General features: G+C 39.6%; 1 protein-coding gene across 3 annotated transcripts in view; it reads right to left on the reverse strand.

Moving 5' to 3' along the window:
• Positions 1 to 14,060, reverse strand: part of cadpsb (Ca2+-dependent activator protein for secretion b) — an 82,088-nt gene that overhangs the window by 44,915 nt on the left and 23,113 nt on the right. For all 3 annotated transcript variants that reach the window (XM_053635947.1, XM_053635948.1, XM_053635949.1), the window contains exons 3-5: positions 11,178 to 11,510; positions 2,384 to 2,464; positions 1,719 to 1,952 (exon numbers count right to left, since the gene is read on the reverse strand). In XM_053635947.1, coding sequence (XP_053491922.1) covers positions 1,719 to 1,952; positions 2,384 to 2,464; positions 11,178 to 11,510 — 648 coding nt within the window. The remainder of the gene's footprint in view (positions 1 to 1,718; positions 1,953 to 2,383; positions 2,465 to 11,177; positions 11,511 to 14,060) is intronic.

Genomic DNA, 14,060 nt, shown 5'->3' on the forward strand with positions numbered 1-14,060 from the left:
TTTATTTTAGAATGAATTACTGCTGATTCATAAATGATCATCTAAGACCACCATTGTTGCCGGGTTTTTAAAAACAACTCCATTTACTGTTAATCCACAAGCAATGCAATATCCTTCCGAATTGAACCTACATCAGAAATACCACTCAGAAAAGATTATAATTGATTATATGCAGCAACCACACAATAAATAAAGAGCAGGTAGGATTTGAGGTGCTTTCACTTAAAAAAAAAACAAAAAACAGTAGGGGCTGTTATAGGAAAATATAATATATATAATATATTTTCCAATAACTGTAGGTCCTAAAGAATTTTATTCCTCTTATACCACAACTTCACCTTTTGGACAGATGGATTCAGATTATCTTCAAGAAGTCTCTGATATGATGCAGAATTCATGGTCGAATCAATGAATGCAAGCTGTGCAGTCCCTGATGCAGCGAAGCAACCCCAAACCATAACATTTCCACCACCGTGCTTCACAGTTGGTATGAGGTGCTTCTCCTGAAAAGCTGTCTTTGGTCTGCACCAAACATGTCTGCTGTTACTGTGGCCAAACAATTCTATCTTTGATTCGTCTGTCCAGAGCACATTAATCCAAAAGGCCTGGTCTTTGCCTATATTGGCAAACTGTAGTCTTGCAAAGGCTTTTTCCTGGTACGCCTCCCATGCAGGTCAAATTTGTGCAATCTCTTTCTGATTTTAGAAGCATGTACTCTGACAGTTGCATCAATAGTTGCAAGACTTACTAGCAGATCCTGTGATAAAATGTTGGGGTTCTTGGAGACTTCTTTTTGCGTCAGATGGTCTGCTTTTGGGCTGAATTTGCTGGGACGGTGAGTCCTGGACAAATTGGCAGTCGTTTGAATTTTTTGGAATTCGTTTGAAGATCTTTTGAACTCGGTAGTCATAGCCACAGAAGTCACAATAATGAACATTCTGGGATTTAAAACTTGTGGTTGTTTATATGGCAGTTGTTGGGGTGATTAAGTAATGAGTTATTGTGCAGTAATTAGTCATTTCTGTTAGTGAAAAATATTCAGTGTAAGATGTTAGTACCACACAGAAATCAAAGTACTATATATACCTTCAGAAAAAGGACACTTAACTGTGCCATTATTTGTTGCTATGGTAGTACCCTCAATCATGCACCTTTTGAACCTTTAGTAGGTATCTTTTACCTAGAAAGGTGCATGTAGTGTATGCTTAAATTTTCTATATAGTAATTTATAGTCTGATTATGTACATGAAAACCTTTTAAAAATACACTATATCCACATTTCCAGGTGCATATTAAAGGGCACCACCCCAGTGACAGTTTAGTATCCTTTTTACTGAGAGTATAGCCATATATGCAATGTATGTCTTTAGAATGCAGTATCAAATGCAATTTGAAATGTAGCCCAGTACTTTTGATGAACAACAGAAACACATAACTAAACTAAAGAATTAAAATAAGCAAGAGTGGACATCAGAGACCAAAAATACCAAAAACAATCATCTAAAACTAATATCTAAGCTGATGACGAAATCATGTAACTGTACATTTAACATTCGCCTTTGTGTAAGGAGATATTTTAAAATAAACTAGAAAATTCATACTCTGCATTGTTCTCCGAGGATTTGATATCTCTGAAACCTAAATATAGACATAAGTTAAGTATTGGTTTAAGCTTGGGAAATACACTGCAAGGCTTTCACAATATCATCATCCTGTACCTCTAGTGTAAAGGAGAGAACCACATCTGACTTGGAGAGCTGGTTCTCATCCTCCTGGCCCATGTCGATGATGGATGTGTTGTGTCCTCTTTTTAGTTTCTGAAGTTTGAACTCTCCTCCCTTGGACACAGGCATGCTCTCAAGGTTAGCCATTAGCTGGTTTACAGACGACTTCAGCTCCTCGATGTACATGGCCTCCATCTCCTTTGACACAAACTTAGGAAACTTGCCTGCCTGTTGAAAAGAAAACCCCAAGCCTGTCAGTTTAAGGATCTCTGGATACAAAGCACTGTAAGCGTAGCAAGAATAAGACTTTGTAAAATCCTTAAAATTTGAAAGAACAAATGTAAATAGCATTCAAATATTAAGATTTACAGTGCATGGTGTTTCTGTAGCTAGCATAACATGCAGACAAAACAGATTGTGTCTAACATAAACAGGCATTGAGAAATAGAAGTGATGTCAGTATAAAAATTTGAAAGCAATTTTATACATAGGCCACTGAAAGTGATATGCTATCGTCAGTTAATGTGATACAATATAAAAATTAACTACCAAAGTATGCTCCATATCATAAATTAAAGTAATTTTCAGATTTTAAGTGCAGGCAGATAAATGTGTAACTAAGGTGTGTGATTATGGACTGATCCATAAATGAAACTCACCCTGGCAATCTGATCAGCCATCTGCAGACGCCCATCCAACTCCCTCCTGATCTGAGCGGCCTGTTCATCCAGATTATCCAACTATAAATCACACACACACACACACACACACACACACTGAATAATTCTTGTTGCCTCAGTGTGAATCAATCTATTCTGATACGTTTTCACATCCATTTATAACACAAATGGGGTCATCAAAGGTCACCCTTCATTCTTAAACACGAGACATCAGGCCTGCTGTTTTCGGAAAGAGATAAAAGGGTCAAAAGGCAATTACAGAGTTTAATTTCTAATTAGGTCAGCTGATTAAACTGGAGTGTTATGAATTAAAAAATGGCAGCAGGTCTGATGAAGATACATTGCGAGCACTTGGCTGTAGGTCCTCCCCCCACTGTTTCCCCAGATTCTTGAACAAAGTCCATTTTCAAAAACTCCAAAACTACTGATCAGTTTCCTGTACACTACACAGTCCTCAGAATAAAACGTAATTGTATAGCGCTGCTCTAAAACAGAGAGCCTTTTTAAATAAATTATATTTTGATAGCCCATTTCAAACAGAATTATGATTCCTGCGATTATTAAGTTCACTGCAGATGTTCTTTAAGCAATCAGATGTGATATAGGATTTTTGGAAATTTAGCATCAGTGCATTATTTCAGCACAATTTCCGCATACAAGCAACTAGAAAGACCGGAAGAAATACGGAGCTCATCAAAAACGCTGCTGGAGCCAAATAAGTTTCATCTTATTATTGAACCTTAATCATTTAGTGTAATGAAACATTCAACAATATCATTTAACTCCATCTGTGCTTAGTGCACTGCGCACATATCCCAGCACCCCATGGTCTGGAATTTGAATCCTATTAACTTTCCTGAAGTGGATAAATCTTGCTAATTCCTGCTTGGATGCTTTTATTTATTTCTGACCTAAATGAAAAGTTTCCAAATTGTTACCTCATTAGCTCATGCTGTTATAGTAGTGTTGCAAATAGTGATAATTATAGTGATATAGTCATCCTCTCCTTTCACTGTTGACTCTTTATGTGTGTGTCCATATGCATAGTATGTAGATTTGCACGTAAGGAAAACAGGAGTATGTGTGTATGTGTGTGCATCATCATGTACCTACTTTCGAACTGAATTTACGTGCACGTTTTATTATCTAGCACATCCCTCCTGCCCAGTCGGCTGCCACTTCCTGTGCATGTCACTGTCTTGCTCTCACCCACGCAGCATCGATGGACTACAGCACCGCAGCAACCCATGATGTGGCAACTGTCACTGTGGAGCGGGATACCCCATCACCAGCGGCAGAACACAGTCGTGTCCCCAGAGCCCGCCCTCTGCGGCCTGCTCTCCTGGGGCTCTGCTCTAATTAAACATGGCACGGCATCCACGGGAACCCTGTGAGGCTCTGTGTGTGTGTGTGGCTAATGCTCCAGCGAAGGAAAAGGACAGTGCTGTCAGTGAGTGGGTGGTGGGGCTCTGCTAAACAGGAACATCACTTGTGGCAAAACATTACGTCTCTGCCTTAATGTGAAATCTATTTCTGTAATCTTGTAACATGAGTAAAGAGATAGTGTATCAAACTCTGTCTGTAACCTTGAGTGCCTTACATTTTTAGGTCAAGTAATGCACGTAAACCAGGGTCTGCGGATGGAGTTAGAACATTTTAAATGGCAAAACACCAACGGTATCCTCAAAATCATAAACAGCTTTACTAGTCTACCGACCATGTGACATCTAGACTTTAAAAAAGAGCACCAGGTCATGACGTAAAACTCAAATTGGCATATTTTTTTAAATGCCATTTCATAAGTGGCTACGCAGTGACTTAATTAAGTTACAGGTGAAAAAAAAATAATCCACTTTCTCTCTGCGCATGGCATGACTCCATTTTGTTTGCGCATGACTGGCATGATTTTCCCACTTGCTCAGGGTTCTGGCAGGTGGCCTGCGGTGCAGCGGGATGGCGGGCTGAACTTCTGCAGCATGGCTCCTGTAGTGTACCTGAAGGAGCCGTCACTTGTCTTGCTCAATTCATAGACCCAGCTGCTGTTTCTATGGAGATAATCCAAGAACGGTGAAGCCAGGCCATGCAATAGACCTATACGCACTGACATAAACGCAAACTTCATTATAACGTTCTTTCTGCCTTTTTCATTTCTGTATATTGGTTTGTAAAAATAAGTTTATTAAAGCTGGTACTATACTCATAGCATGCCCGAAGCTTGAAGCTTGATGTTTTAGCTCCTAGTCCTGGAACAATTTATAAAATCAGTGAATATCTGAAAGGCCTAAGGGAACCTAGGTTGCAATGGGCATCAGTACAGAGGCATCTCTATGCTGAGTCTGACTGTATGCCTCACTACTTTAGTAGAAGTAAGCTGGTACAGTAGCTGACTGTCACCAGAGGGAGCTCCTGGCAGTTAGAGCCACATGGTAATGGAGAGCGGCAAGGCTCCTATGCATTAATAATGGATGCACAGATCTAGATTTGCTGACAGCAGTTGTAAATGTGAGGAAAGAGACAACAGTTCACAAAAACTGCTGTCTCTCTCTATCTCTGTGACTCTCACTAGGAGAATTTTTTTTTTTTTTCCACCTACTTGTCTGACTCTCTAGCAGAAATGCCTGGGTGTGCAAGAGAAAGAGAGGGAAGCTGTCACAGGTGGTTGCATCTGGTGACATATGGCAATTCTTATATCTTAATATAGTCTCAAACTGGAAACATGCAGTATGAGCCACATTATAGCCGATCAGGCATCTAATGCTTTGCTTACGTCCTCTCAAACAACGTTTTGTAGCTTAGAAATGTAGCATTTCACGTATGTAGCAGTAGACTCTTTGCAAACCAGATATATGATATCTCAAAGGAGCAGTGAGTTACTGTAACTTTTCTTCATTTCCAGAATCTGACACACAGGTGGAGAGGTAATGTTGTGTTTTTGTGAAGTACTGTCACCAGTGAGGGTTCTAGAAAAAAAAAAAAACCCACAGTGTATCTGTAATAACAAGATTAAAAACACTGCCTCCCACTTGAACTCCCCAAGAATCGGAAATAGCCTAACTGCTTTGTGTAATTGCACAACACAAAAGTTGTGGTTAGGCAGGCGCTTTAAGGCGGGGGTGTTTACTCCCAGGGTGAAAAAGAAATCCAGAAGCTGCGACAGTCTCGCAGCATTGAAAATAAATTGAGGAATCGCCTTGAAAAATTAAATCCCAGCACACTGCGTTGGTTGCATTTGGGAAATTATTAAGTTAGCTAATGATTTTTAAATATGGTACTTACACTGGGAATAAGTAAGCAACATTAAATTGCTACCTACTGTAACTAGCTGAACAGAGATCTGTTTTTTTTTTTTTTGGTACTAGAAGGCTAATGTATGGATGAAATGGTACCTTTAACAGGGCATGTTGTTTTCAACCTGTCCATTTTTGGCTGTCACTGTGTGCTGTGGTGACAGGCTGAAAATCTGCTTGATCTCTCTTTCATAACCAGTATCTGACATATTTCTGAATTGAGGTGGGTGAGGTAGATATAGAGAGAAAGAGAGACAGATCAGTGCAAGGAGGTGAAACCGAAATAAATGGATCAAGACAAAGAGAAAGATAGACAGAGGGCTATGGACAGATAGATGGGTCCCAGAAGTCTATAATGGCTCCCACATTAATAATTAAGTGTGTTGTAGCTACAGTAGTACCCAATCTATAGTAAATCACTGACAGATTCACAGAGCTGCTACACTATAGGGAAGAATCCTAACAATGTGTGTGTGTGTGTGTGTGTGTGTGTGTGTGTGTGTGTGTGTGTGCCGTAACCCTGTGGTCCCCTCTGAACTGTTGGTTAGTGGAGCACGTAATTAGCTCCAGCCACCAGCTGCACAAAGCCACTCTCTTTTTTCTCTCTTATACCAGGTCTACATCGATTCCTAACTTACACAAACACACTCACAGACATTTCTCCTGTCCATCACATTGATCCTCTTTCTGGGGAATCAGAAGATTTCCACACACACACAGACACACACACTTGTACCATCCTGACTTTCTCGAGTTATTAATCCTCAGCAACATTAATGTGTAAACATGTTCTTAAGCAGCTCAGCAGTTCCCTCATACTCCTAAAGGGATAGTGAGTGTTTTTCAGAACATGTGCACCCTGGATTCAGCGCTGGCACACATTTTCCTAATGCCTCTTCACGTACAGCAAGAGACTGACGTGTTCATTGCTCTCATGCTCTGTTGATGGTCGTTAACTAATTCAATCAGCACAAGAGCGCGGCAGAGGGAAGTGAGTTGCAAAGCGGATCTTGAGGGGAAATATTCATAACAGCAGGGAGATGAGTGTGAATCAACCATTTACACACTATTCTGCCCAGATGTAATGCTCTCTTAAAACCTGACAGTGTTTTAAAAGATATATCAATAACAACTGGAGTTAGAAGAGATTACAAAACTCGTTTCTTTTTTAATATACAAACTCACTGTCCACTTTATTAGGAACCCCTGTACACCTGCACATACATGCTACCATCCAGACAATTATATCAGGCTAATTATATCATGTTGCAGCAGCGCAATGTATAAAACCAAGCGGATACTGGTCAAGAGCTTCAGCTAATGTTCACATCAAACCTCAGAATGGGGGAGAAAATGTGATCTCAGTCACTTTGACCGTGGTATGTATATTGGTGCCAGATGGGCATACATTTTCCCCACATTTTGATGTTTGATGAACATTAACTGACCAGTATTTGCATGATTTTATGCATTGCACTAGTGCCACATGATTCGCTGATTGGATAATTGCATTAATGAGCAGGTGTATGGGTGTTCCTAATAAAGTGGCTGCTTTGTGTATGTGCATCCATCCATTTTCTGTACCGCTTATCCACCACAGGGTTGAGAGGAGCCTGAAGCCTATCTCAGGGGATTCAGGGCACAAGGCAAGGGACACCATGGACGGGGTGCCAACCCACTGCAAAGCAGAATCGCACACACATTCACACACTATGGACAATTTAGATATGCCAATGAGGCTATGACGCGTGTCTTTGGACTGGGGGAGGAACCGGACTACCCAGAGGAAACCCCCCGAAGCACGGGGAGAACATGCAAGCTCCGCACACACAAAGCGGAGGCAGGAATAGAACCCTCAACCCTGCAGGTGAGAGGCAAAGAGCTAAAAGCTAAGCCACCGTGCCCCCCCGACTATATATATTAGATGTATATTTTGTCTTTTGTATTAGAGAATCAGTAGAAAAGATGTTGACAGATGTTGAAGATGTAATAAGATGTACATTGTTAAAGAATGTAGCATACATTCCTGTTTTAGATAAAAAACTTTGTAAGTATATAAAACAGTGATGATTATAAAGATAACAAGCCTGCAGAAGAATTGGCAAGTTCTTAGAACAACCTACCTACTGCTTTCTGTATAAAACTGCTTAACAACGTTCCTAGGAGGACTGATGAAGTTTTAAAGATAGAGTTGTCACAGCAAGTATTGATTTCCTTCTTTTTTTATATATACTGTTTACTACTCTTTAGAGTTTGTATCGTTTATATTTATAAACCTTTTTTTATTTCATTTTTTTTTTTTTTTTCCTGTGCCTCAGACATTTGCACAATACTGTATATATATCATCAGCTGCAGGGTATAGTGGATCAATCAAAACAGTGCTGTATTATATCAGACTGTGTACAGAAGATAATCCAGGATAATCCAGGACTGTGAACCTTTGCTTTCAGTATCTGGTGCGACCCCCATCATGCAGCAATAACTGCAAATAAACGCTTTCAGTAACTGTTGATCAGTCCTGCACATCAGCTTCACATCAGAAATTGCTGAAGAGTTCACAAAGTTTCAAGCACCACTGTATTTATTCATTCATTTTCAGTAATGTCACTTTATCCTGGTTTCTTCTTAGGAACATTGGGAATAAGGTGGGAATACACCCTGGACGGGATGCTGGTCCACTGCAGGGCACCATGCACACATTCACACCTAGGAGCAATTTAGAGTATCCGATCCACCTACAAGCAGGTTTCTGGTACAAGCTGGAGGAACCTCACATGGACACGTGAAGAACATGAAAAACTCCACATAGACTGTAACCCGAGCACGTGATTGAACTGGGGACCGTATAGACTGAGCCACTGTGCGGCCTAACTACATACCTTTACTATTAATTTTGCTGTAGCGACTAAATAATTCAAAATAGTTAATGAATAATATGATTTAGGATGTGTATTTGAATAATACGCTGAAACCTTAAGGGCTAAATGACTGAATTACATGGATATATTCAGTGTCATTCTTTTCATACTTGAAAAAACTTTGACAAAGGAACTTCAGAATGTCAATTAAGCGTTTTAAGCTGCCAATTAATGCCAAACATTCATTCATTACCAAATCTCATGTAAAAGGCATTCTGCTTGGTCAGTAGTTGCATAATACATCTTAGTAATAATTGCCATACAGATCTGCAGGATCAGCAAGAGGTGTTTTGTGTTTTGTGTCTTGGCGGTCTCATTAACTGCACATGTAGGTCATCATCGTTATACACTACTGTTTCCCTGATGCGGTGGCTTACCAAGGGTGCATCTTGGAATATTCAGTACCAAAATGTGCAGAGTCAACAGTAATACAAAACTTGGCTCCAGCATATCTCTCTCTCTCTCTCTCTCTCTCTCTCTCTCTCTCTCTCTCTCTGTGTGTTGGATGAAGAGCTTGTTAATGTAAGATGATGGACCACTTGTTTTATTTGTGATGATGTGAATGTGTGTGTTAGCGTGTGAGGGGGCAGGCATCAGCGCAGTTGCTCTCGCTGTGTGTGCATAGTGCCAGACAATTTCTGCCAATTACATGTGATTGTGCTTTCATTAAATACACTCCAGGTGGTGTATGAGTCGTCTATTGGCTGGCAGAGAGAAAAATCCTCCTACGCATGGCCTTGAGACCAACATAGGAGCGAGGAAAAAAATGAGAGTGAGTGAGCTGTTTTCCGCTCACAAAAAGTAAACAAGCTTGGTTTGATGTGTAGGGCACAGTTTGATGTATGCATCACTGACATATTTGATGTGTTTGAATTATTTTGAGCGATGTTAGTATAATGTGTGACAGAGGCAAGCTACTGACTAAACAAAGTTTAACAGGTTAAACGGTGCTTAGTTTAACAGTGGGGTCATGTACATAGATTGATTTTTACCCACCATTGTAGTGAATAGCTGACATTATAGGTATGTCTTAGCGGACAGGACATCGTACCGAGTTTCAGAAAGAAAGCAGACTTCCTTAATTCAACACAGAGAATTTTTCTCTATAGTGCAGTCGTTATAGTTTTATGATGCAAAATGCTTTTGCTGTCACTAACTGGCAGAGTGATGGTGACAGCTAAGCCTCTGACTCATCCCTGATGTCTGCCTGCTTTGCCCGATGGAAGACAAAAATAGACGTCTGGATTGTTTCATGCTTCAAGGATCTAACGATGAAAACATATCCACTGTGGATCCCTTTGGGCAACTGCAAAAGGTTCCACCTTATCTTCTAGCTGACGCAACAAATTTTTTTTAAAAGGCTGAGCATTTCCACTGCAATTGACTGATATTTTAAGAAAAATGTGCTCAAATGCATTACGCCGTTAATTGAAATGTAAATTTGTCTGGGCTTCTTGTTTCATGACCATTTGACAAGGCTTCTAATCAAAACCACAGAAGAATATATTAACACTTTTTATTAACAGACCTCATTTTAAATGCTGTAAAATGTGGTATGAGCAATATCAATGAATTATGAAGTCTAAACTATGTTCTGTTACTGCTGTATATCACTATAAGGTATATTCACCAGGGTAGACAAACCGCAAGCACAGCACTCAGGACAAGAAGATTATGTATTCAGGCTACTCATTTTTCATTCACAGTTGCTCAGTGGACAAGCAGGTTCAGTAAGCTGGTGATATATCAGTAAAAAGTGTTTTTTTTTCTTCACTCATCCAACAACCAGAGAACGAAAAACTATTTCCTACGAACTTTTGCAAAAAGAAACTTTTCATTCTGTACGCTTGAACGTAACACTTCCCAAAGGGTTCATATTTTTCTCAGTTTCTTGATGCTGTGGCACGCACTACACTTTTCCAAATTCCTTCACTTGTTGCATGTGAACAGAGAAAGTCTCGCTGTGGTAAGGGCATTTTTTACTATGCATATTACTTAAACTGATGCAAAACAATATTTACAGAATCAGGACAACAAAGTGATTTAGAAACAATGGCTAAACTTAGATTTTGAACAGATTCTGAACAGATTCCAGTACAGTGCAGAGGATAAAGTCTATAATTAAGACTAAAATAAAGTTTCCCTCCCAGGGAATCAAGTGCTCTTTTTTTATACAGTCTGTATTCCTGTCAAACTTTTGAGGTAAATTATGTTAGTTAACGCATAACTAATTGGATTTCCCCCAACCAAAACATGGGACTGGGCAAACACGGACTTTTAGTCAATATGCATTGACAAGTACATTGATCTATTGGGCTAGTTAATAAATTTATGATTTGTCCACCCCTGAACTACATACTTAAGTCTATGTCCCCGTCCTGAGAATACCCAGCATGTTTTCCTTGCATACATGGAGAACTTGTTTTCTTTATTCTTTATACAATACAAAATAAATCAAATGTCAATGTCCAAAGCCTGAAATCTCTTTATGGATGCTTGCATGATGCACAGTACAACTGACCTAACACTTCCCTGCCACTATACTGTGGCTCTAACAGTACACTCACCTGACAGGCCTGATACAGCAGCTGGTGCTCAAATTTCTTGATGCCAAGGATCTGCTGGAACATCTCATAGAGCTGGTCTTTGCTGAGGATGAGCTCGGATGCGGCACTAGCGGTCATGCGCTGCTGAGCCTTGCGTGGATCCTCATCCCCGCGGTAGATGGTATCAAACTTGGCCATCCAGGAACTCAGGACCGTCTCTTTACTCAAGCCGTCAATCTCAGGCAGGCTGCGGACGCGCTTCTCAATGTGACGCTTGAACACTTCACGGCAGTCCACAGCGGAAAAACCTCCAGTCTGGACCATCTTAGCCACACGATCGCTCTTCAGAAACACCTAGGAGTCACATGTCCCAAGAAAACTCTTTAATGTGTTCTTTAATAAGGTACCTCACCACAGATGGAAATGTAATTTGATACAACGTGAATTAAAATACTTTCATGTACTGTATTTTTTGTAGTTTCAAAATACTGAAAATACTTTGTATAGTGACATCTTGAAAACAGAAATATGTAGTGTCTCATGGGATTCTGGTAGATTGTAGACCAGGTGAAATAGCATGAGAGCTGATATACAGAAAAAGAAAAAAAAATTCTGCTTGAGCTAATAACTTTCGAAAGCCATCACCTTCTGTTTGTGAACAGTTCATGAACAGTGCAAGTGCTCCCAAATGCCTAGACTCTTCAGAGAGGTCCGAAGAGGCTGATACATGGATAAATATTAACTATAAATCTTCAGGGGCCCTAAGTAACATCCTACTTAGACCAAAATCCTGTATCCGCTCATAGCATATAGAAACAACCCTGATTACATATTCTGTATTATTTAACAGTCTCACCATAATAGTAGCAGTAATAGTATTATATAATTCTAACAGTAGCACTATCAGTGGCTCCTGGCCATACATTTTGGTGGGGCAGGACGACATTAATAAATAAATCAAGAATCTATCACACTTATGCTATAAGCTATAAGCTACTGTCTCATGAATGTTTAGAGCAACCTTGCAATAGGCAATTGAGATTTGAAAACATACACTCATCCAGCACACAGTCTAGCAGCTCGTTTTCAGTGGTTTTACACATACCTTCGTTCAACTGTATTTGATACAAAAGGTGTATTTCTGTCGCTGTCCCCTAAATCCCCTAAATCCCCTAAACTGGCCATAAAAACATCAGGCACTGGAAAGGACACACATTTTTCGGACATTATAAACTCCACAATCCCCCTTTCCTCTCTCAATCTTTGCAATATATCTTACAATAGAAATGGTTCTGTACATCATAGATACACTACCTGCACTTACACTATGCCTTTGTGTAAATTTATAATGCTATAAAACATAATCTTGGCAGTCATAGAGTATTTTTAAATTAGTACAATTTGGTTTAAAAATAAATAAATAAATAAATAAATAAAAATCCCAACCCTGGGAATTCATTAATTGTCCTGTTGTCTGCTCCTCCTCCACTGAAAACATCCAAGGTGTGATTTCTACCCCAATGGGCCTCTAATAGTCCTTGTTGTATTTTTTACATTTTTGACCACTAGGTGTAATAATAACTCTTTGGCGCTAAATGGGGCCGTGAGGAACGATTGTACAACATTTAGAAAGGTGACCAAATCAGCTGATATCTGTCAAATAGCTACATTTCTAAAATCATTGCTCATAGGGGTTATTAGTATTTCGACAAAATTTAAAAGGTATGGAATGAACGAGGACTTTTTGAAGAGTAACATATGCTGAACACCTGACATGTTAGAGCCCTCCAGTCTTATTGTTTGCATGTTAATCACATGACGTACTGAGGGTATAAGAAGAAAATAGGTTTAGTTGTGGAAAACTTACAGCAAAACCTTGCAAAATCGAATGTCATAGAATAATTTTCTTGCACTTAAAAGACCACTTGAGCACTGCTTCTCTGGAAGTCGGTGTGTAATCTACATAATGATTTAAATCAATAACAAATCCAACTGCAATATGCCTGAGAAAATCGTGTCTCTTAACTTCGGTTCAATATTCTACAATATGATGGATTTGCCTGCGTCTGTAGTAATATATTGAAATAATTATAGCGAGATCTTTACAGCCATGGGAAGAAACTGAAACTTTAAAATTTCACAGCTTTGAAATGATGGGGCTAGTGAAAGCAGAAATGTTGCATTCATAAAGCCACAAATTCTCCACCATTCTCCATCTATTTTGTTCTCTGAATTATTTAGTCTCTCATTCCCTTCTGAATATAGGCAGAGAGAAAAAAAAGTGTGATTTGGTCTCTGCGCTTGCTGCAGTGGCAGTCGAGTGAGGTTTAAAGGGTCTGACTAACATCCGGAACCCACCCCCCTTCCCCTCCCCTAAACCACACACACACAAACACACACACACACAAACACACACACACACACACACACACACACACACACACACACACATACTGTCTCCTGCCCATGTCTCAAATTGAGTTATATGGACTTGCGAGTGAAATGTGATTTATGTTGGGTTTTTCCACACTGAGGAAGGTCTGCTAGAGATGTCAGCTGCTTTTCCCTACTTTAAAAGTCAGTCTCCACTGCTGTATTCAGGAAGACGGATTGGGCTCTAAATTGCTGTCTGGTATCAATCCAAATGCTGATTTGCCACATGCCTCGTTCTATCTGTGCATACAGTTACAAACTACTTTAATGAAAATGAACAGGTTCTGGATGAAGGTAACCGAGGAACTGGGTTGAAACGTCACCCTATTAATACAAGTTTGATATACAGATCATGATGGAATGCTTGATTGATAACTAATATGAGATAGATTACTAGTAATAGCATCAAAATCTATCAAACCATTTGTATCATTACTCTTGTTGCTTTCTGACACCGGTCACAAAAGCCAA

Source organism: Ictalurus furcatus, chromosome 11 (assembly GCF_023375685.1).
Source record: "Ictalurus furcatus strain D&B chromosome 11, Billie_1.0, whole genome shotgun sequence".
NCBI lineage: Eukaryota > Metazoa > Chordata > Actinopteri > Siluriformes > Ictaluridae > Ictalurus > Ictalurus furcatus.